This window comes from Podarcis bocagei (genome assembly GCF_964188305.1).
Source record: "Podarcis bocagei genome assembly, chromosome: 14".
Lineage (NCBI taxonomy): Eukaryota > Metazoa > Chordata > Lepidosauria > Squamata > Lacertidae > Podarcis > Podarcis bocagei.
In genome coordinates, this window is record NC_138139.1 from 52626540 (window position 1) to 52647503 (window position 20964).

Here is a 20964-nt window from a genome sequence, read left to right on the forward strand (position 1 = left end):
GTGGTTGGGTTGTCCTCTTCACTGTCTTGCTCCATCCAGTAGGGCTTGCTTCTAGGACCCCCAGAATTGCACCCTAAGCCTGGGGTGGAGAAAACTGTGGCACTCCAGATGTTATCAGACTCCACCTCCCATCAGTACCAGGCAGCAGTGGTCAGGAATGATGAGAGGTGTACGTCCAACATGGATGGGTTGCGGCAAGTTCCCTCACACCCTTGGCTCTTTCACTGGTCTTACAGATTGTTGTCGGATTCCAACTCCCAACATCCCTAGACCATGTGGCCAGTGATCAAACCAAACCAAACATTTATTGTCATGTTCAATGACCAGCATTTTGTGACAATAATTTTATTAATTTTCAATTATAATCCAATAATAGCCTCATTATAACAATACCAATTTATAATGCAATCAATAACATCAATCATTCAAATACCAAATTATATAATTTAGATAAGGTGGGGCCCCCACATGCTAGAATTGATGGTTTGATTATTTTCTTTATTTCTGTGTTCCAAAATCTTCATGATTTCAGTTACATTCCAGTCATCATAATAATCCCTTATATAACAGCTGCAATATTTATAACTTCTATTTGTGTGGACACATTAAATGATTTATAAAACTACGGGTGAGGCAATGACCAGGATTAAGAAAAGAATAAGAAACAGATGTGTCTATAATAGGGAAAAATAATAATAAAATAAAACAACTAGCAGTGAATCATAGAATTGTGGAGTTGGAAAGAACCCAAAGGATCATCTTGTCCGAGCCTACAAGGCAGGAATCCCAGCTAATGAGTGAAATAAAACAGGCACCATTTTTTAAAAAAAGTTGTAGTCCTGTCACCAACTCCAAAGAGAGAAATTCCATGATTTCAGGTCCTGGCAGATTTTGCCTGCTTCAGCACAGTACATGCCCACGCTGAGAGTGATAGATGCTCTTTGATCTGAAAGGATTAAAAGGAACATAAGACGTTTTTGATCCTCCTGGCAGGTTTCGTAAGAGGGGCTTGATAAAGGTTTAGCACAGGTGTCAGTAGAAGGAGCAGTGCAGGAGGACATGGGGTCCACACTGACCTCTCCAGAGTCTCAGGGACACTTGTGTTTGGCCAACGGCCAAGGTCCAGGAATGACAGGAGTTATAGTGCAGCAACATCTGGGAGGCTTGCGGCTTCCTCCTCTGTGCCCTGGGTGCTAGAAACACGCTTAAAAAAGAAAAGGGGATGGAAGCAGAGGTGGGAAAGTGCCTGTGCTCTTGTTTTCCCACAGCGGAAGCTCCCCATGACCCTGAAGAGGACAGCCGTCAGCAGATGAACAAGTTGCGGGAACAGCTGGTTGGGGCTTTCAAGGAGCAGATGGACATGAGACGCAGCCTGATGGAGCTGGAGAAGACAGACATGGAGCTGCATGTAGACACCTCCAGGCATCTGCTAATGATTGCTGAGTGAGCTGAGGGACTGATGGGCAACTGTGCTTTTTTTTGGGGGGGGTCCTCTAAGGTGAAAAGAACTGGGTAGTATTAACAATGCACCTAAGAAGGGTGGCTGCTTCTGCCGAGAGAGAGAGAGAGAGAGAGAGAGAGAGAGAGAGAGAGAGAGAGAGATCTGCATAAAATTGGCCGGTGCTAATTTATATGAACAGATGTCAATATAGATTCAGGTAGGTACCTGTGTTGGTCTGATGCAGTCGAAATAAAAAAAATAAAAAATTGTCCAGTAGCACCTTAGAGCACCAGGCAGAGGGCCTTCTTGGTAGTGGCATCTGCCCTCCCAGCAGATGTCAAGGCAATAAACAACTATTTTACTTTTAAAAGACAACTGTTTAGGGAAGTTTTTAATGTCTGATGCTGTATTGTTTTTAATATTTGGTGGAAGCTGCCCAGAGTGGCTGTGGAAACCCAGCCAGTTTGGCGGGGTATAAATAATAAATTATTATTATTATTAGAGACCAACTACCGGTAAGTTTGTTCTGGGTATAAGCTTTTGTGTGCATGCACACTTCTTCAGACGCATGCACACGAAAGCTTACACCCAGAACAAACTTAGTTGGTCTCTAAGGTGCTACTGGACAATTTTTTATTTATTCAGGTGCAAATATAGAAACTGTTACTACTAGCAGGCTCATGCCTGGTGTTGTTCAGGAATTCCGGGGAACCAAAAAATAATAACAATAATCAGTGCAGGTGGTTAAATTCATTGTGGTTTTGAAAGGTGTGGTCCAACGTCTTGATTTGAAATGGCACTCTGTGGTATCCAAACATGGACAAAAAACCTGCTCCCTCATCTCAGGAACCGTCATGCAAAATGTGGTTAAGATATTGGAAGCAATGTCCAAATGCCCAGCAAACTGCGAAACAGAAAGCTTTCCTTAATATATAAAAAGGTAAAGGTACCCCCTGACCGTTAGGTCCTGTTGCGGACAACTCTGGGGTTGCGGTGCTCATCTCGCTTTATTGGCCGAGGGAGCCGGCGTACAGCTTCCGGGTCATGTGGCCAGCATGACTAAGCCGCTTCTGGCGAACCAGAGCAGCGCACGGAAACACCGTTTCCTTCCACTGGAGTGGTACCTATTTATCTACTTGCACTTTGACGTGCTTTCGAACTGCTAGGTTGGCAGGAGCAGGGACCGAGCGACGGGAGCTCACCCTGTTGCGGGGATTCAAACCGCTGAGCTTCTGATCGGCAAACCCTAGGCTCCTAGACCACACCGCCACCCGCGCCCCTCTTTCTTTAATATATAGTAGGTAATAATTTGATGGAAATACAGTCTCAAAGTTATTGGGCAAGACTGGGAATTGGTGAGCGGTGTGCTTGCTCACCTTTGCTTCCCAGGTGCTCACTAGGGAAAGGCAGCTTCAGGGCTCCTGCTTGAACCAGGCACTGCAGGCTGTTTTTGGCCCATCAAGGGATTCAATTAATCCACAAGGCTATTTCCCCTGGACCACACACATCAGCTGAAGTCACTGGCGACATCAGCTAGCGGGTAGGAGGACAGGGTTTAATCCTGCGCTGGCTACATGATCCTGTTCCCAAGCAAGGAACAAGGTTACACAGTGAAGACAGCAAGATTTAATCCCTGGCTCCCAAAGTGCAAACATCCCTGCAGCTACCACCTTGTCTTTATAACAGCAGTTCCAGGGGTTTTGAAAGTTCTTGGGTGAACACTAGAGGGCACTGTAGCCTCTGATACAGGAAACTGCCCAATTACTGGGAGTCTTGATAATAATCATGCCAGGAGAAAACTTTATTTATTTATTTATTTAAACTTCTAATACACTGATTTTTTTTTAAAAAAACAAACAAACCTGAAAGCAGTTTATAAAGACAATAAAACAATAACATTATTAATAAAAGTGATTGAAAACAACTATTTTAAAACAATTTAAAAAAATTTAAATTACCAATAATCTCAAAAATGGATTAAAACACACACCAACATGTCTGAGCTGGCTTGTCTAAAGAAAAAAATGTTATTTTTTTCCTGGCAAACACCAAAAAGAGTGCCTCCTGATGTCTATAGGCAGGGAGTTCCAAAGTTACGTGTTGCTGCCACACTTAAAGATTGATGTTCTGTAGCTCCCGGTTCCACAGATGGAAGCGTTCAAGGGGGCAGATATGGGGCAATGCCATCTCGCAGGTAAACTGGTCCCAAGTTGTTCAGAGTTTTATACACTAATAGGCCTTGCCAAGGTGTAAATGACCTTGATCTACTGTGTCCTTTGTTTGTAGCTGGGAACAAGAAAAGGCCCGCCAGACTGACAGGTCTCCCAGCAAGCAGCAGGTGGGCGCGAAAGAGGAGGAAGCCATGGAGGAGGCAGAGCGAGAAGAAGATTCGCCAGAGCCTCACGAAGTCCTGGTAGCCAAGGAGGAGATCAGCATGCTCTTATCTGAGCAGCGGAAAACAGCTGTCTTGAAGGTAACGCACTGCATCCCTCTATGAAAGCCGTGTTGTTGTTGTCTCATGATGGGCCAAACCTGAGGCTGAAAAACAATATTTTATTTTATTTTTTAAAAGATATGCATGTCTGGAAATGAGCTTTTTACTTAGGGATTCTCCTGGAACCTCGCTGTGCTAGAGGCCACGCTTAGACCTTGGAAGTTCTGCTTTGCCAGATACGGTGTCCCGCTCCTCGTTTAATTCGCACAGCAACCCTGTGAGGTAGACTGAGCTGAGAGAGAGCTCATGCCTGGCCCAAGGTCACCCAGCGAGCGTCATGACCAAGTGGGAATTTTAATCCTGGTTTCTCCCAGGTCCCAATCCTGCTCTCTAGACCAGTGTTTCCCAACCACTGTTCCGCGGCACACTAGTGTTCCGCGAGATGTTGCCTGGTGTGCCGCGGGAAAAATTAAAAAATTTGAAAGATTTTTTTTTTTAAAAAGTCAAATTTTCGATTGGGGCGCCGTCACTAGATGACCCCTGGGGTTTCCTCCCTCCCTCCCGCTCTGCGCCTCCCTCCTCCTCCTCCTCCGGGGAGGCCCTTCCTGGCTCTCGGCCAAGGCTTGGCGGCTGCCACTCACTCGCTCGCCCACCCGTCCCTCCATCCCTGCACCTGGCCTCTCCCCCTCCGTCCCCGGCGCGGGGGCTGCCGGGATCCATAGTCCCCTCGCCCTTGGGCTCCACGCCCGCGCGGGGTGCGCAAACTACGTTTCCCAGCGTGGCCTGGCGGGCCGGGTGTTTTGTTTGAAGCGCTCTTCTCCCGGCCATGGAATGAGCGCAGCGGCGGCGGCCGGGCGGGCAGGGGCTCTTCCGCGCAGACCCCGCGCAGCCTGCCTGTGCCCCCGCGGAGATCGGGCGGCAGGATGGAGCCCGGGGATCCCCGCGGAGGCGGAGCGGTGGAGGCGGAGGCTGCCCCCCAGGTAGGGCTGCGTCGGGGGGGTGTTTTATTTTTGCAATGCTGCATCCGCGCCGGAGGGGACGCATCGGACCGCGGGGAGACCCCTTGGCGGGCGTGCAAGGCAATGCATGCGTGCAGGCGTTGCATGGAGTGCAGTGCAATGCAATGGCAACGCAGCGCCCTGCATGCATGCATGCAACTTCCACTGGCGCTCTGGACTTGGCAGGTGAGGGGGGTCCCCAGTGGGCGGCAGAGAGAGCCGGGAGGGCGAAGGGGAGCCGGGGGGGAGCAGCGCTGCTCCCCGAGCCGAGCCCGGGGGGAAACTTCGGCGTCGTTGCGCCGGGTGTTGGAAGCGGAGGCTGGCGGGGGCCCCTCACCTGCAAAACCTGGTCGCCGCTCATATATTTCGTGCATTGCATTCATCGCCCGCTTTCTCCTCCAAGGAGCTCCCGGGGGCGCGCGTGGTTCTCCCCGTGTTATCCTCACAACAACAGCCCTGCGAGGTGGGTCAGGCGAGTGGCCCAAGGGAGCACCCAGGGATTGTCCTGGCCAGGTGGGGTGATTTGAACCCTGCTCTCTGCCCGGTCTTCGTCCTCATTTAGCCCCCACATGTGCATGACTGTGCATGACTGAGGTTTTCCCCCCTCGTCTTGGCTATGGTGTGAGTCTGTGCTGTTAATTAATGGGGTTCTGCCTTCGGAGAAGTTGAGCCAGCCCTCAAGGAGGTGATTATGTAATTTGCTAGCAATTCATGTCCCTCCCAGCGTGACGCTGCGCGCTGACGTCACGGGGCTGTAATGGTGGTGTGCCTCGAGATTTTTTTCATCAAACAAGTGTGCCTTTGCCCAAAAAAGGTTGGGAAACACTGCTCTAGACACTACGCGGCTGAATGTTAGGAGATTCAGGACAGGTGCTTCATAACCCTTTTACATGTGTTTTGGAAGGGGGTGCGTCATTGGGTTGCTTTTGGTTTTCTTACGTATTTTCTGTTTTTGTATATATATTGTCAGGGAACTACCATCAGTTCAGGAGGGAGAGAGAGAGCCTACAGGGATCGTGGGAAGTAGCTCCTCTTCAACGGAGGAGAGTAAACGCACCTCCAGTGGAGAGGAGGTGCAGGAGTCGGAAGTGGGGAGGCGGTCCCAGGACCCCTTGCCTGGGAGAAGCGGGGAGGGAAGGGGTCCTCCGCTGCCCACGCCCTCTTTGCGCAGAAAGCATTCGCGCAGAGAGGGGAGGCACAGATTGGGCGTCAAGAAGCTGCTTTGCTGGGGAAAGTTTAGGAACCGCCCACTCACGGATTCTGCCAGCGATTGAGACAGCCATGGGAGAGTGGCGCTCCGGACAGATAAAGTTTATTTTGGCAGCAAAGCCAAGGCTTCACAGATATTTGCCTGCTTGCTCTCGAGCAACCCCTTGGAAACATAACCTATTGTCAGGGAACTGACATCGGAGCTAGAGGCGGAGGGAAGGCTCTCAAATGATGCTGGAGAAGGGCCCAGCAGGGAGAGAGGCAGCTCCGCAGATGGGGAAGGAAATCAGCGCAACACCAGGGATATAGAGGGGCTGATGGGGGAATCGGCGAGAGGGCTCCAGGACTCTTCACCGGACACCAGCGGGGAGAGCACGGGTCCTCCGCTACCCATGCCCACCCTGCGCAGAAGACTTCCACGCAGAGAGAGTAGGAGGAGACTGGGTGTCAAACAACTTTTATGTTGGAAAAGATTTAAGAAACGCCCACTGACGGATTCTGCTAGCGACTGAGGCAGCCACGAATTGAAGGGCTGTCCAGACAGAAAGGTTTAACAAGGCAACATAACCAGGAGAGGCAGCAACTTACGCACGAGCAACCCATACACATTACACACACACACACACACACACACACACATAGTGATTTTGTGTTGTGAACTGCCCTGAGATCTGCAGGTATGAGACGGGATGCAAATTTTAATAACAACAATATTAATCGTGGTGGTAATAATGATGCGGATGCTGGCTGAGGTTTCGTTTAGTTGCTAATTAGAGGGTCAGAGTATTGCTTTGCTTCTTGAGTGGTATTCTTAATGTTGTTTGCTATTATTTATACAGCTAGTATGTTCTTTTTGTTTTTCCATAAATGCCATATTATATGAAATGTCAACGTATTATATGATTCCCCCCCCCCCTTTCCCACTTAGCATTATATACAGTATTGCATATTTTTCTTTGCTGTAAGTCACTTGGAGCTCTTCTGGTCACAAGTGACTAATAAGTTTAATCAATATTACTACTACTACTAATAATAAAATAAATGGGTTGCTGGCCTGATCCCGCAGGCTCTTCTTATGTGGGCTTATTTAGGAGCCTGACTCATGGTCACCTATCCTCTTCCTTTTTCCCCCTTTTTAACTTTTTTATTAGTTTTTTAACATAACATTTTCAACAATTATTAAACATGCTTTTATATCTTATACAATTTTTTGACTACCATCAACCACATCTGAAAATTTTCCAATCTTTTCACTTAATATACATTTCTTACTTTCACTAATTACGTTTAAATCTCATAACTAATGTCTCTCTTCTTTGCAATATTTCATATATTTCTCCTTACAAAACTTCTTGTAGTCCTACTAGTGTAATTTGTTGACTACAGTTGCTCTTCAATCAGTTCTTGTAGTTCTTCCAATCTCTGGTCCCGCAGGTTTCGAATCCTTCCTGTCATTTTATCCGATTCTGCGTAGTCTGTTAATTTTGTCTGCCGTTCTTCTTTCCTCGGCACCTCTCCCCTTCCTAATTTAGGCCGACCTGGAGCAGCGCCTGGCAAACGCCAAAAAGAAGGTTTTGCAGATGGAGAAGCTGCTGCCTGAGCAAATCACCAGTGAGGACCAGAGGGAAGTCCTGAGTCTCCTTTGCAAAGCCCACGAGCTGGAAGTCGGCAAGACCGAGCTGCAGGCCAGCGCCTTGCGCAAGGAGACCCTGCTGTGCCAGAAGGACTTGGTCATCCACAGCCACCAGCAGCACAGGCGCCTCTGCCGAGAGATAATCCAGCAGCAGCAGCAGCTGATAAGGGGTGAGTGGGCGGGGCCAGAGGCCAAAGTGGGCGGGGCCCTTACCTGTCGGACCAGATTCCAGGCACAACCAAGACAGAGGTTTCTAGGAAAGACCACACAAGGAGGAGGCAATTGCCCAGCCCTGGTCTCTGTTGTGTTTTACAGAGGTTGTGGGCAGTCCTGGGTGCCATAGAACCACGGAACTGTAGAGTTGGAAGGGACCCCTAGTGGCATCTAGTCCAGCCCTCTGCAAAGCAGGAATCTCAAAGCATCCCTGACAGGTGGCCCGCCAACCTCTGTGTGTTTTAACAAACTTTTTTAAATAAAAGAATGGAAATGGTTTATTGAATATTTACAGATAAATTGTAAACAGATAAGAACATTGGCAGGATCATTGTAATAACCTGAAGTTGTTGTTATTATTATTATTATTATTATTTATTTATACCCCGCCCTTCCCGGTTCAAAAGCCGGGCTCAGGGCGGCTAACAACAAATTCAAAACACTTTAAAACACTTAAGTATAAAAGCAGCATAAAATACAGTATAAAAACATGAATAACAATAAAAATCAAAAATCAGTTATAATCCCCAGAATAAGAGTTTTATATATTTAAAGTAGATAAATAAATGAGCAAATTAAGTGAATTTGGATATGCAGAAGATATTGAAAATAATTTTTAGGAACTACAGAAAGAGGGGGAAGGAAGTCGAGTTTTGAAACGTTAAAATGATTTTAAAATTAATGAAATGTATAAACCTGAAAAGCATAAATAATTTTTTTTAAAGAAAGAAAGAAAGAAAATGTTGCCAATAGTCCATTTGTGATACCTCATTTGTCTGCAGTATTAAGCCTCCCCTCTGGAAGGACCCAATGGGATATTTGTTGCTATCTTACATTGATTGCCCATCTTTCTTCCACGCTGGTGCCCATGCAGTCCCCATCCAAGGACTCTTCACCCTCAGCAGAAGAGGACAGCTGTTTGCCAACTGAGGAACGGGTCCCTTCTGTGAGAATGTTTCCCTCTTAACCAGAGCAAACAAGCGTCTTCCATGAGGCAGCCCTTCAGATGATAACAACAGCAACAACAATTTATTATTTGTACCCTGCCCATCTGGCTGAGTTTCCCCAGCCACTCTGGGTGGCTTCCAACAAGGATTAATAATACATTAAAATGTCATACATTAAAAACTTCCCTAAACAGGGCTGCCTTCAGATGTCTTCTAAAAGTCATATAGTTGTTTTTTTCTATGACATCTGACGGGAGGGTGTTCCAGAGGGCAGGTGCCACCACCGAGAAGGCCCTCTGCCTGGTTCCCTGTAACTTCACTTCTCGCAGTGAGGGAACTGCCAGAAGGCCCTCGGAGCTGGACCTCAGTGTCCAGGCAGAATGATGGGGGTGGAGACGCTCCTTTAGGTATACTGGTATACAGATATTTGGAGGTGGTTGTCGCATCTCCTCTCTGTCTTCCCTTCTCCAGGCTGTACAAACTCAGCTCCACGCAACCCATCTGTTTTTGTGTCCTCACCTGTGCCAGCTTCCTTCCTTTTCTACAGACCACAACATCCCCGTGCCAGAGCCGTTGGGAAAACTGTACCAGCTGCATATCCGTGAGTTGGAGGAAGGGACCTTGGGCCGGCTTCTGGCACTTCACTCCCTGATGTCTGGAGCACTCCAGGTGAGGCAGAACTATCCTTCCTTTTCTCGAAATAGGAACAGGGACATAGGAAGTTGCCCTCGACAGCGACAGGACCATCGGTCCATCTGGCTTAGTACTGTCTGCACTGACTGGCAGCAGCTCTCCAGTCTTCCTGTGTGCAAAGCAGATGTTCTGCCATTGAGCGATGGTCCTTCCCCATACCTCACTGTTCTCTAGGGAGGAAGGGAAAACAAAACACGGGGCTGCCCTTGAAACTGTCCCAGAAACTCCAGTGGGTTTGTGGCTTAGGACCCAGAAACTCCAGCCTTTGTGGCTTAGGGCCCTCATATTTACAGGACCGCCTCTCCTGGTCTGCCCTGCAGAGGACCTTGAGGTGCATGAATAATCATAGTTTAGAGGTCCCGGGCCCTAAGGAAGTCAGACTATCCTCCACCAGGGCCAGGGCCTTCTCAGTGATGGCTCCGACCTGGTGGAATGCTCTGTCCCATAAGACTAGGGCCCTACAGGATTTAATCTCCTTTCTGTAAGACAGAGCCATTCCGCCTGGCCGTTAATTTGAATTCAGCCTGATCTTTTATTTCCCTTCTCTTCCCTCCCCCTTACCCGCTCTGGGATCCCACAGCTAATTCTTCCTTGGTCTCCTCGCTGGCTCAAATAGGACTAATTCAGCCAGCTAGCCCTGGTGATCATCTAATGTTTATTGAATGGATTTCCCCCTTAAATTGATTTTTGAATTCTGAATTTATTGTTATTCACATTTTATACTGTATTTTAAGCTGTTTTTTGTTGCATCAATTAAGTGTTTTAAGTTTGTTGTTAGCTGCCCTGAGCCCGGTTTTCTGAACCAGGAAGGGCAGGGTATAAATAAAAAAAAATTATTATTTATTATTAACCTGGGGCCAGGCGGTGCTGGATTTCCCAGCTTTCAAATTCCAAAAATGAGGGGTGCTAAAAACTTGTAGCATGAATCGGGAACTCAGAAGATATTCTGATTAAATTACTTTTGCTTGGTAAGTAAAATGTGTGTAACATTGCATTAAAATAATTAAAAATGATTGCAACCTATGGCCATACCTTCGAAGTTGAACGGAATCTGTTCCAAAAGTCCATTTGGCTTCCAAACTGTTTGAAAACCAAAGTGTTATGTATTAAAGTTCTCACCCTGGCCACCAGGAGTATTGTGTATGTAGTTTTCACTCAGGTCCACGTCAGTTATTTTAGGCGGGAAACCCTGGGTCGTTGTTGCTACATTGTTGACAGCCGGCTGCCTATAAAAGCAGGCCGGCTGAGCTGTTTGCTGTTCAGTTCTGTCCAGCTTACAAATAAAGAGCTGCTCTGGAGAAATCGCTTTATCGTCTGCTATGTTCGCCCACAACTTAACACAAAGTGTGGCTTCTGATTGTCTGCAGGAAGTTCCTGCAGGCAATCAGAAGCCGTGGAAGCCCCGCCGGACGTTCGGCTTCCAAAAATAGTTAGCAAACCGCAACAGTAACTTCCGAGTTTGCGATGTTTGGGAGCCAAAACGTTTAAGAACTAAGCTGCTCAAAAACCAAGGTACGACTGTACTTGCAGTTATATTGTTAATTCATTTCTTATTATTTAGCATTGCTTGACATTATCAGAAGGTGAAATTAAAATCTTTTGGTTTTCCGAAAGCAGTTTCTGTGCTTCTTCATCAAACATAGACTTACCAAGCTAAATGTTGTCCATTCACAAGAACAAGAGCAGATTTGAATTCTTCACACCCGAGAGCGTATTTTTAAGACCCCCTACTGAAGAAATTTTCAAAAATTAAGTTCCACCCCTGAAATGACATGCCCTGGTACATGGATAGCCAACAGGTCGAGCGGTTGAGCACCGGTTGTTAGAAATTGATCGTGGGGTAATTTTTGTCTGTGTCACTGCCCCCCCCAAAAATGGTTGACGATTTCGACCTTCCTGCCTAAAAAAAGCTCAACAACAACTTTGACCTGAACCACCCCCCCAAAAGGTAGACAATAATGTCTTCCCTCCTTAAAAAAAGCTCAGAAACTTCTTTGACCTGCCCTCCCACGGGTAGATCACTGCCAGTTTTTCATCCTGTGAGTAGATCACAATCTCCCTGCGCTAGTGTGAAGGATCAGCCTGGACCAGCCTTCTGACAGCTGCAGGCCATTGGTGGGTGTGGCTGCTCCTTTTCCTGTCTGTCTACCTGATGATCAGCGATTTGCCACTTTATCTGGCTGCCAGCCTGGGTCGAGACCTTTCGCCCCTGGGCCTATGCCAGCACATTGTCTATTTTATTTCCCCCTCTTTTTGCTGCTAAAATAGGGTGGGCTCTTAGAAGGCCGGGGGGGGGAATGCTCAAAGTGGTTTGGGTTTAGCCCTTCCTGTTCCAGGACATAGCTACAGCTGCCAGGGAAGTTGTCTGAAGAAGCAAACAACAAGATTTTTTATATTTCATTTTACAATGTATATAAAACAGAGAGAGGGGTTATAACAACAGGTGAAAATTAAAAGATGAAAGACAGAACTATGGAATAGGCGGGTGTGGAATGAGTACAATTGCACAAAATAACAAAAAATGGAAGCAACTATCCACCCAGCTAAAATCTGTGATGGGAAGGTAGTCGGTTCTAGAGTGCACATCCACCGGGTGACAGAGATTTCCCCCTCTTATCTTCCTTCCCTGATAGGATGGCTCTGCTCACGATAAGGCTCAGCCGCTGGAACTAAACAAAGCAGAGAACCAAAAAGGATTGCTGGAGCGCAAGAAAGATTTCGTTTGGGGGTCAAAATTTGAGCTACCCCCAATTGTTGTGGAATCGGACAGGTACTTGCATTCTTTACAAAGCCCTCTCTGGTCCTCTCCCCACTGCACTCTTGCAGTCAAACGCTTCCCTCTGGGAAGGGCTTTGTGGCTCTTCCAACACAATGGCCACTCGCAGAAATGGCCAATTCCCTGTTTTCCATCTGATTTTGCCTGGGCTCATCCAGTGTTGTCTGCTTAATGAGTCAGAGGGGTTGGGTTTCCTGGCCGTCTATCTCTCCCTCTCTTTTCTCTCGATGTTCTTAGCGACAGCTACAGATCGTCTAAAAACACCCCGGCCAAAAGGAGCCATGACTGGAGCCACACCCCTGCTTTGGCCGACTTGCTAAGAACTCCTGTTCGCCAACAGGTCAGTTGGTCAACATCATCCTCTCCCTTTTGTAGCACTGACAACAACCCTCTGGGAGGTTAGACTGCAAGAGAACATTGGGCAGCCAGCATTGCCAAGCTTCTAGTCCCTGGGGCACAACAAAGAGAGAGGGCTGTTGTCATCAGGCCCTGCTTCTAGGTTTCCACAATGGCTGCTTACTGTCAAATAGCCATATTTCATTTAACCCCCTTTCTTGAACAGGGCACCTTCACAACATGTAACTGGATAGCTTGGTCTGTAGAGCATGAGACTCTTAATTTCAGGATCATAGATTTGAGTCCCACATGGGGGCAATATTCTTGCATTGCATGGAGTTGGACTAAATGACCCTTGTAGTCTTTTCCAACTCTACAGTTCTCCGTTTAGCAAAATATTTCCCTCTTCTTTTTCCCCTGTTCAGTTTCTCTTTTTTCTGCTTCCCCTCGAAAGTTCAATATTGACTATATTTTTTAACTCAATGAAACACCTGTGCACTTTCTCCAGGGATAGAGGATCCAGTCCACTGATATTCTGGTCGGATTACGGCCCTCATGGATTACTTAGCCACTTCTGCATCAGGGATAGGGAGCCTGTGGCCTTTCAGATGTTGCAAACTCAAACTCCCATCGGCCCCAGCCATCATGGCCAATGGTCCAAGATGGTGGGACTTGGAGTTCAGGAGCATGTGGGTGGAGAATGACAGAACATTGTTCTAAATTGTGCTCCAGCTATTTTATTTCCTTCCCTGTCATCTGTCTCTCTTCTTTAGGGATCAGATGTGGTGCTTTGTATCCTCCTCTCTCTGCCCTAGTTGCTGCAGGGTAGTCATGAGCAGGAGGGCATGGGATGGAGGTCAATCCTTAACACATAAACATTTGGGTCTGGGGGATAGAGGCAGTTCCCACTTGGTGAGCTGCATGTTATCTGGATTCTAGAAATGGATGCTATTCTACTTCCTGCCAAAAGCTCAGCAGCATCGTCTGTCTCCTGCCAAATCATGCCAGACTTGGTGGGCCTTTGGTCTGATGCAGTGGCCAAACTCTCCCATGTTCTTATGCTTCAGGGCTCCAGGGGAGCAGGCGAATGGTCCAAAACAGACAAGGCTGAAGCCTCAGAGAAGCACGGTCAAAGCCCAACAGGGGTCAAGACCCAAGGGAACAGGACCTTAGGCAAAGTCCTCACACCAGAGACAAGTTGCTTGGGATGAGGAGCAAGCCCTGAAGCTAAGCCTTTTTATAGGGCCTAGTGGACAGGGATTGGCCCTGGAGGGTCAGCTGACCAGGTGCTTAGGCAGGGCGGTACTGCAGCCTAGATGGCACTGTTGAGGCACTGAGCTCAGTGTTGCAGCGGAACTGCCTTTTGCATTGAAATATTTGCTAAGCAATAAACACAGGGAGCAAATGCTGAGTGTTGCTTGCTTCGGTTTCTAGAAGGTGACCTCAGGCATCCCTTTGCGAAAGGTGGCTTCCAAGTTACAGACCCCTCCTTCCCGCGACTCCGGTTGCAAAAAGTCCAACGAGGACATCTCCAGCAGCTCTCTGAGCCAGGAAGCTTTGAGGGAGATTGCCGAGGGCACCAGGCGGATTGCTCTGATTGCCGCCCGTCGCCGTTCCCGAGCTCAGGACAGAGACCCCAGTGGGGAGGTCTCTTCCATCCATGGTTTTGAGGAAGGGACTCTGGAGCTGCATCCCAGCTCCCCTCCGGGGCACCTCTTGAAGGATACGGAGAGCGTCCACGGCCTCAGCATGGAGCCCCAGAGAGAAAAACGGCCACAGCACAAGGCTCAGAAGGAGCAGCTCTTGGAATGGAAAGCCGGGAAGAAGAGATCGCGCTCCCTTGACCCTACCTCCCCCAGGGTATGTCTGCTTTGGGGGGAAATGGGCGTATTTGCAGGTCCATTCGGTAGAAAAATGAGGCAAAGGGGGAGAGCAGTAGCTGAATGGTGTCTGCTAGGGATCGTTCCAGTTGCTGTGTACTCTGCACCGCTACAATAGCCACCAGCTTTTTGCTTCACACAGGCCAAATTCCGTGCCATGAAAAGCGAGATAATGCAACATGCATAAATTAGGCAATGAAGCACATGCACGTGCTTCCAATTTGTTGCACAGTTCTTTTCTTGCTCTTTTGCACCAATTCTTCTTCACACTCGTTTATGGAAGTCGAATGGAATCCGTTCTGGAAGTCCATTCGACTTCCAAAACGTTTGGAAACCAAAGCACGACTTCTGATTGGCTGCAGGAAGCTCCTGCAGCCAATCGGAAGCCCTGTCGTATGTTTGGCTCCCAAAAGTAATTCGCAAACCAGAACAGTCACTTCCGGGTTTGCGGCGTTTGGGATCCAAAACGCTTGAGAACTAAGCTGTTTGAAAACCAAGGTAAGACTGTATTAACAAGGAGAAAGCACAAGGAACTCTACTGTTCAAGCTGCAGAGTAGGAAACTCACGGTCTGCTGAGGCTGCTGCAGATTCTGCAGGTGTTTTGCATACCAACTTTTAAATGCCTGCTGAAAACATTTCTGTTCTGCCAGGCCTCTGCAGGCAATTAAGAATACATCCTTCCACAATGGTTTTTGTTTTTCTAACTTTTTCACATGTTCTTGCTGTAAGGCTTTATGTATTTTTGTTGTCATCCACCATGATTTTTTTTATGCAGTAGTAAAGGTAAAGGACCCCTGACAGTTAAGTCCAGTCGCAGACGACTCTGGGGTTGCGGTGCTCATCTCGCTCTATAGGCCGAGGGAGCCGGCGTTTGTCCGCAGACAGTTTTTCTGGGTCATGTGGCCAGCAGGACTAAGCTGCTTCTGGCGAAATCAGAGCAGCGCACGGAAACGCTAGTGGTCTATAAACATTTTTTATATATAAATAAAGAAATATGTGGAGGGCCACAGGTTCCAGCCTTGACCTAATAGCTCAACAGCAGAGCAAATGTCTGACAGGCTGAAGGAGCCATGTTCAGTCCTAGTTTTTTGTTTTTAAAAAGATCGTGTTGCTGGTGTTGGAAAAGCCCCCTGCCTGAGATACAACTTTCTCCCCACCCCACCACCTCCTTGTCCTGTCCTGCAGGCTCCCCAAGTAAAGCACCGGGTTCCCTCCAGCTATGCAGGTGATGGACCAGACGTTCAGCTGCCCAAAATCAAGTCACCCGATGTCGTCATGAGCAGCCTTCCCCACATCCTTCCAGCTGCCACAAAAATCAAATTCTCTGTTGGCCAAGAAACAGGTAAACTGTCACCCGATGGGTCTCTCGGCGTTGGTCTAGGCCAGTGTTTCCCAACCACTGTTCCGCGGCACACTAGTGTGCCGCGAGATGTTGCCTGGTGTGCCGCGGGAAAAATTAAAAAATTCAAAAGATTTTTTTTTTTTTAAGTCAAATTTTCGATTGGGGCGCCATCACTAGATGACCCCTGGGGTTCCCTCCCTCCCTCCCGCTCTGCGCCTCCCTCCTCCTCCTCCGGGGAGGCCCTTCCTGGCTCTCAGCAAAGGCTTGGCGGCTGCCACTCACTCACTCGCTCGCCCACCCGTCCCTCCATCCCTGCACCCGGCCTCTCCCCCTCCGTCCCCGGCGCGGGGGCTGCCGGGATCCGTAGTCCCCTCGCCCTTGGGCTCCGCGCCCGCGCGGGGTGCGCAAACTACGTTTCCCAGCGTGGCCTGGCGGGCCGGGCGTTTTGTTTGAAGCGCTCTTCTCCCGGCCATGGAATCAGCGCAGCGGCGGCGGCCGGGCGGGCAGGGGCACTTCCGCGCAGACCCCGCGCAGCCTGCCTGCGCCCCCGCGGAGATCAGGCGGCAGGATGGAGCCCGGGGATCCCCGCGGAGGCGGAGCGGCGGAGGCGGAGGCTGCCCCCCAGGTAGGGCTGCGTCGGGGGGGGGGTTATTTTTGCAATGCTGCATCCGCGCCGGAGGGGACGCATCGGACCACGGGGAGACCCCTTGGCGGGCGTGCAAGGCAATGCATGCGTGCAGGCGTTGCATGGAGTGCAGTGCAATGCAATGGCAACGCGGCGCCCTGCATGCATGCATGCAACTTCCACCGGCGCTCCGGACTTGGCAGGTGAGGGGGGTCCCCAGTGGGCGGCAGAGAGAGCCGGGAGGGTGAAGGGGAGCCGGGGGGGAGCAGCGCTGCTCCCCGAGCCAAGCCCAGGGGGAAACTTCGGCATCGTTGCGCCGGGTGTTGGAAGCGGAGGCTGGCGGGGGCCCCTCACCTGCAAAACCTGGTCGCCTCTCATATATTTCGTGCATTGCATTCATCGCCCGCTTTCTCCTCCAAGGAGCTCCCGGGGGCGCGCGTGGTTCTCCCCGTGTTATCCTCGCAACAACAGCCCTGCAAGGTGGGTCAGGCGAGTGGCCCAAGGGAGCACCCAGGGATTGTCCTGGCCAGGTGGGGTGATTTGAACCCTGCTCTCTGCCCGGTCTTCGTCCTCATTTAGCCCCCACATGTGCATGACTGTGCATGACTGAGGTTTTCCCCCCTCGTCTTGGCTATGGTGTGAGTCTGTCCTGTTAATTAATGGGGTTCTGCCTTCGGAGAAGATGAGCCAGCCCTCAAGGAGGTGATTATGTAATTTGCTAGCAATTCATGTCCCTCCCGGCGTGACGCTGACGTCACGGGGCTGTAATGGTGGTGTGCCTCGAGATTTTTTTCATGAAACAAGTGTGCCTTTGCCCAAAAAAGGTTGGGAAACACTGGTCTAGGCAGCAGGTCTACTCAGGAGTAAACCCCAATGGATTTGATGGAGTTACTCTCAAATTGGTATAGAGGGCCCCCCTCTCTGCAATATAGTAATAATAAAAACATAGTAATAAATGAGTGATGGGCGCTTCCGTTTCCGCATTTACTCTCCCTCCTCTTCCCGTTGCTCTCCAGAAGAAAACCCCTTGCAGATTCTGGCTATCAGCAGCGCTGCCCCCAGCACCATCCAGCAGAGCAACGCAGGTCAAATGCGAGGTCAGATTCTCCAGAAGCGGGTCAAAGGTCAGTATGGGGGACTATGAATGGGCAGGGCATAAAACTCCAAACTGCACAAACCATCAGCATCAGGATCCAAATTTCTGGAACCTTTTCCCCTTCTACTAATTAGTATGTAGGATTGCCCTGCCTCCTTCAGGAGGGAGTTCCCTAAACAGGGTGCCACCACAGAGAATGCCCTGCCTTGGGTCACTGCCTTGCCTTCTAGGCAGACCATCAACAGGAACTCTCAGGCAGAACCTAGGGCTTGGGTGGTTGGTACTGGGGAAATAAGTAATAGCTGAGCAGCCTCTGGTTCAGGATCAGGAGATTTCTCCCAATAGCCCCCTTCTTTTGCACCCAGGACCTGCAGAGAACACCAGTGGGCAGAAAAAGCAGCAGCAGCAGCAGCAAGTCCCCAACTCCAGGAACCCAGCAAAGACAAAATAAAGGCTAATGGAAGATGGGAAATGGCTCCTCTCATGCCACCCAGATGCAGACGGGTTCTACTTGGCATAACATGTATTTAAGATATTGGCATCTGTGGATGACGAGAATGAATTTTTAGATTATTGCCCATAGATCAACTTATAGCATTGGGCTTTCACTTAAACTTTATTCATCGTGGTTTACATTTCGCATCAGCTTTGGTTTTTTGTAAACCTCTCTACTATATTATGTGTGCTGTCTAAATTTTGCAAGATGCTAAATAAACACAATCAGGACATGGAGCACATTTGAGCACACGTGCAAAAGTGCATTTCTTTTAAAAAAGCGTATTTTATTAGGATTTTCATAGCATAACATTAACAAAAGCAAAAATTCCCTCCATATTCACACCACAGCTGTCAACTTTCAGATCTGAAAATAAGGGATCAGCAGCCTCACCTGTCCCAGGGGACAGTCTACGGGATAGCTAACAATCCAGGATAGCAGCAGGAAGCAGTGGGAAACGGTGCTGGAATAAGGGAATTTCCCGCAAAAAAAGGGAAGGTTGACAGCTATGATTCACACTGCCTGGCATATTCACACTCCTCCTCCTTCCTTCCCTAGTCTTGGCCACTTATTTTTATTTTTGCAGTCAAATATGTCTATTTACACACAGTTCGGGTGATACATCCTGCAAACATTCCCCAAACCAGCAGGCTTTTAATGCACTGCTCTGGTTCGCTGGTTGCAGCTGTCAGGCCTGAAACATGCGCACCTCCTCCTGCAACACAAGAAGGGAATCTCCTCTGTTCTCTTGCCTGCTTGTTTTCGGGAGGCATGTCAGAGAGCGGAGAGAGAGGAAGCAAGCCGTGAGGGAAAACAACCTCGATTCAGTTAGGAAGTCTCTGAAGCATGAAAGAGATGTGGAGAAATTACAGAAGACGATTTGAGCTCTCCCAGGAGGCAGGAGGGAGGTGGGTGGGGGGAGAGAGAACTTTTTGGAGCTCTGCAGGGTGAAGAGAGGACTCAGCCAACAAGGCCTAACAGAAGAGCCCTTCATCCCCCATGGCCGGAGTCCAAGCGGCTTGGACCGATGATGGTTTTACATCATGCAGCCTGCGCCCCCGTCAAAACATTTTCACAAAGGCTTAGATCATTTGGACTTCACATGGTGGTGAAGGGAGAGGAGGAACTCTGATGTGCAGGAGATAAGCTGTGGGTGCCTGGAGAAGAGGAGGGTGTTTTTGCATTGTTGCGTGATACCCCAATCTCTCTCTCTCTTTTTTATTGTTCACTCTAGCACACCAAATAGGAAAAAACAACAAATATCCATAAACACAAAACAAAAAGAACATCAAAACATCAACTAATCATCTCAAAACCTTCAAGTAAAAATGGTTTTTTTTCTATAGACCCAACTTCCCACCTACTCCTTACTTCAATTTCACATCAGTTGTATTCTGCCACGACATAACAAGTTAAATTAAAGTTTAATAATCTTTAGTCTATCTTAAATTTTACATCATACTTGGAACTGCTACTGAAATTATTTGAATGCTGCAATGGACTTTAAACTATTATTTTTTCTCAGATAAATTTTGAAGACTTCCCATTTTGATATAAATACCTGTATTGGTTTATTGTTTATTTTTTCTAACAAGCTCTCTAATTCCGCATATTCAGCCAATTTTTGCATCCATTCAAATCTTGATGGGACTTTGTCACTCTTTCAGTTTGCCGCAATGAGCACCCTTGCCTTTTTGGGTATGTCCAAATCTGTAATTCCCAAAAGGAAAGCTTCTGGGTTTTTTATTAAAGGATGTTTTTAAGATTTTTTCCAATTCTATATAGATATCCTCCCAGAACACCTTGATTTCTTTACACTGTGCCACCCCAGTCTCTGAGCAGTGAGAAACGTCAGAGGTGCCTACGCTTACCCAGGGTTCGGTTTCATTGGACTGAGGGTCACCGGAGACCGTGATGTCTTTAGGATATGGTGGTTTTATTTACACAACCTGGGCATAGGATGGAGGAGCTCAGAGCATTAACACCCCAACAGATCTTGCTTCCTCATTAGGTTTCTAGTCTTGTGGCCATTATAAAGCATCTGTGTCTGAGTCTGCAGCTTCAAGTATCAGCCCAAGACTCACACACAACTCTCACAGACACAGCTGCTCTTCACCTCTTGTTCTCCATCCTAGGATGATGTGGCATCCAGCCATTTGAGGTGGAGAAAGCCCCGCCCATTTTCTCTGAGCACCTCTTTGGATATGTAAATGGACGTACTTAAGGGACGTACTTGGGAAATGGTTTGCCATGGTACCCTCTGGAGAAACCCCACCCCGAACAAATCTGTTTATAAATAAATCAGAGCAAGAGACAGTCAAACACGGTGGCCACAGGGTCACCCAAAAACCCAACGTTGTCAGATCCCCTCACTGCAAAACTTCTGCCAAAGTGTGGCATCAGTTTGGATTAGATAAGAAAATGATTACAAAACTTTGGCACCAGTTTTGGACAACATTGGGTTTTGGGGTGACCCTGTTTGAGTGTCTATTGTTCTGTTTCTGTGGTATTATAAAATGCGGGGTTTTCGCTACAAAATGATTACTGAACTTTGGCACCAGTTTTGAAAGGATTCCAGGTTTTGGGGTTCATAGTTAATGAAGCTGCAACATTTTTTTTAAACACACGCACATTGGATTTCTCCTAGAAAGAGTAAATGTGAATTGCACGGGGGAAGGCGGTGCTACAGGCCAGTAGTTTGTAAAGGTTTTCTACAATCAAGAGGTATAAAAAATTAAAAATGTCGCGTAAGATCCTGCCCCCCTCAATACACTCAGGCAGGGCCGCGCCCTTCCTGCATTTTCTGCAAAAAGCGTTCATCTGGTTTAATATGGAACACGCGTT

At 48.2% G+C, this 20964-nt stretch overlaps 1 protein-coding gene across 1 annotated transcript in view; it reads left to right on the top strand.

Moving 5' to 3' along the window:
• The window catches only part of LOC308572903 (kinesin-like protein KIF19), a 36569-nt gene extending 18150 nt beyond the window's left edge, over positions 1-18419 (top strand). Inside the window, exons 11-20 of the mRNA XM_081169415.1 lie at positions 1269-1443; positions 3728-3914; positions 7615-7885; positions 9423-9544; positions 12202-12338; positions 12582-12684; positions 14115-14540; positions 15747-15903; positions 17545-17652; positions 17990-18419. Of these exons, the coding sequence (XP_081025541.1) occupies positions 1269-1443; positions 3728-3914; positions 7615-7885; positions 9423-9544; positions 12202-12338; positions 12582-12684; positions 14115-14540; positions 15747-15903; positions 17545-17652; positions 17990-18075 (1772 nt within the window). The 3' untranslated portion in view covers positions 18076-18419. The remainder of the gene's footprint in view (positions 1-1268; positions 1444-3727; positions 3915-7614; positions 7886-9422; positions 9545-12201; positions 12339-12581; positions 12685-14114; positions 14541-15746; positions 15904-17544; positions 17653-17989) is intronic.
• The last annotated feature ends 2545 nt before the right edge of the window (positions 18420-20964 follow it).